The 1,556-nt window shown below is 54.3% G+C and overlaps 1 protein-coding gene across 3 annotated transcripts in view; it reads left to right on the top strand.

The window, feature by feature from the left end:
* The first annotated feature begins 231 nt into the window (after positions 1-231).
* The window catches only part of UBL7 (ubiquitin like 7), a 16,723-nt gene continuing 15,398 nt past the window's right edge, over positions 232-1,556 (top strand). Inside the window, exon 1 of one of the 3 annotated variants that reach the window (XM_024761715.1) lies at positions 232-526. In XM_024761715.1, the coding sequence (XP_024617483.1) occupies positions 232-526 (295 nt within the window). Of the gene's footprint in view, positions 668-1,556 lie in introns of all 3 variants that reach the window. The other 2 variants (XM_024761716.1, XM_024761717.1) reach the window with 2 other exon arrangements.

Below are 1,556 nucleotides of genomic sequence, written 5' to 3' on the forward strand. Positions count from 1 at the left end.
AAGCCAGAGGCGAGAAGCACAGAAGAGGCTGACTTCACCCGAAGGCAGGCCGTTTTCTGGTAAGGGCTGCAAAGTTGAGGCGTGTCTGAAGAGGCCGCTCAGGAAAGGGCCCTCTGGGAGCGAAGGGTCGAGGCGGGAGGGGATCCGGGGTCCGCGATGTGCCCAAGAGCCCGGCAGTGGGAGTTCCCACCTGCGGCGCTGTAAGGACCCGGAGTAACCGAAGGACTCTGCATGCGTCCCAGGACAGTGGGGGAATCGCAGGGCTGTAAACCTCACGCCAAGCCCCGCTCTCGTGACCCGCGCCTTGGAACACTGACAGCTCTAGGCTCCTCTCCGACGAAAGCACGAAGACGCTCTCGCGCCGGAACTTTCAAACCGCGGAGGAGCCACGCCCTCCCTGGAACCGGAAGCTGTACAACTAGTGCCACTTGCAGGCTGGCTATTTATAAAGGGGCGGGGGCCACAGTAGGAACTGCAACTCCCAGAATGCAGCGCGGAGCTTCCTGTTTCCGGCGAGAGGACCTGAGTGAGTGTTTACACCGGCGGCCCTGCGGCCGGGTTCCTTCCGCGGGACGGGTGAGGGCGCTGGGTCCTGGGTCGCGCGGGCTCGACGTGTGTTGACTTAGTTAGCTGGTCCCGTGGGAGCGGTGGGGCCGTTACCCAAAAGGTAGTGTCCCTGTCCCAATATAAACTATCAGTGACCTTGGGCCACTGACTTCACCTTTCTGAGTCTCGGTTCCTTTGTCTGTAGTATGTAAATGAGAATTCCTGTTTCAGGGAACAGTTGTGAGGATTAAATGAGATATGGTAGATTAAAAGCCCCATTTCCTTCCCTGCCATAAACCTGGAGATGGACGGTTTGAGGATGCCTTAGGGTCTGCTGGGCAGCCTCTGAAGCCTTTTCTTTCCTCTTACAAAGAAGCCACTTTGGAAGCAATAATGATGATAGCAAGGGCTTATCTTGCCTTACAAGGTTCTTCCCTCAGGTTTTTGATTCATTTTCTGGGCACCCATAAGTACTGCGCATTGGGACAGTAGCGACCAAAAATTCTGGTCTTTGCTTTCAAGAGCCTCTAAGAATGGGATGCGGGGGAGATTGAGAAGTAAATAGATATTTGTAACCCTTTGCCATGAGGGAATATGACAACAATAGAGGGAAGAGGGGACAGGAGAGGTTGTATTTGGGTTGGTCTTGATGGGAGTTTGCTTAGAGATGGAAGAGAGAAGAGGAGTTACATGCAGAGTTAGCAGATGAGCGGAGGTATAAAGTGGGGGAGAGCTTTGTTTTGAATCCAGGCTTGGGGAGGGTGGGGCAGCCCAGAGCTCTTGAAGAGGAAGGCTGGCAGAGAGAACAGTTGTGAATGTTTTTTAAAGCCAGGCTGTGCCGTTTAGACTTATTCATAGAGGTGGTCTGGAGTCATTGGAGGGATTCTAAGCAGAGGAGTGACTTGATCAGATCTGTGTTTTAAAATGATGGCTTGGGGGCTTCCCTGGTGGCGCAGTGGTTGAGAGTCCGCCTGCCGATGCAGGGGACGTGGGTTTGTGCCCTGGTCGGG

This window comes from Neophocaena asiaeorientalis, unplaced genomic scaffold (genome assembly GCF_003031525.2).
Source record: "Neophocaena asiaeorientalis asiaeorientalis breed wild unplaced genomic scaffold, Neophocaena_asiaeorientalis_V1.1 scaffold54, whole genome shotgun sequence".
NCBI classification, from domain to species: Eukaryota; Metazoa; Chordata; class Mammalia; order Artiodactyla; family Phocoenidae; genus Neophocaena; species Neophocaena asiaeorientalis.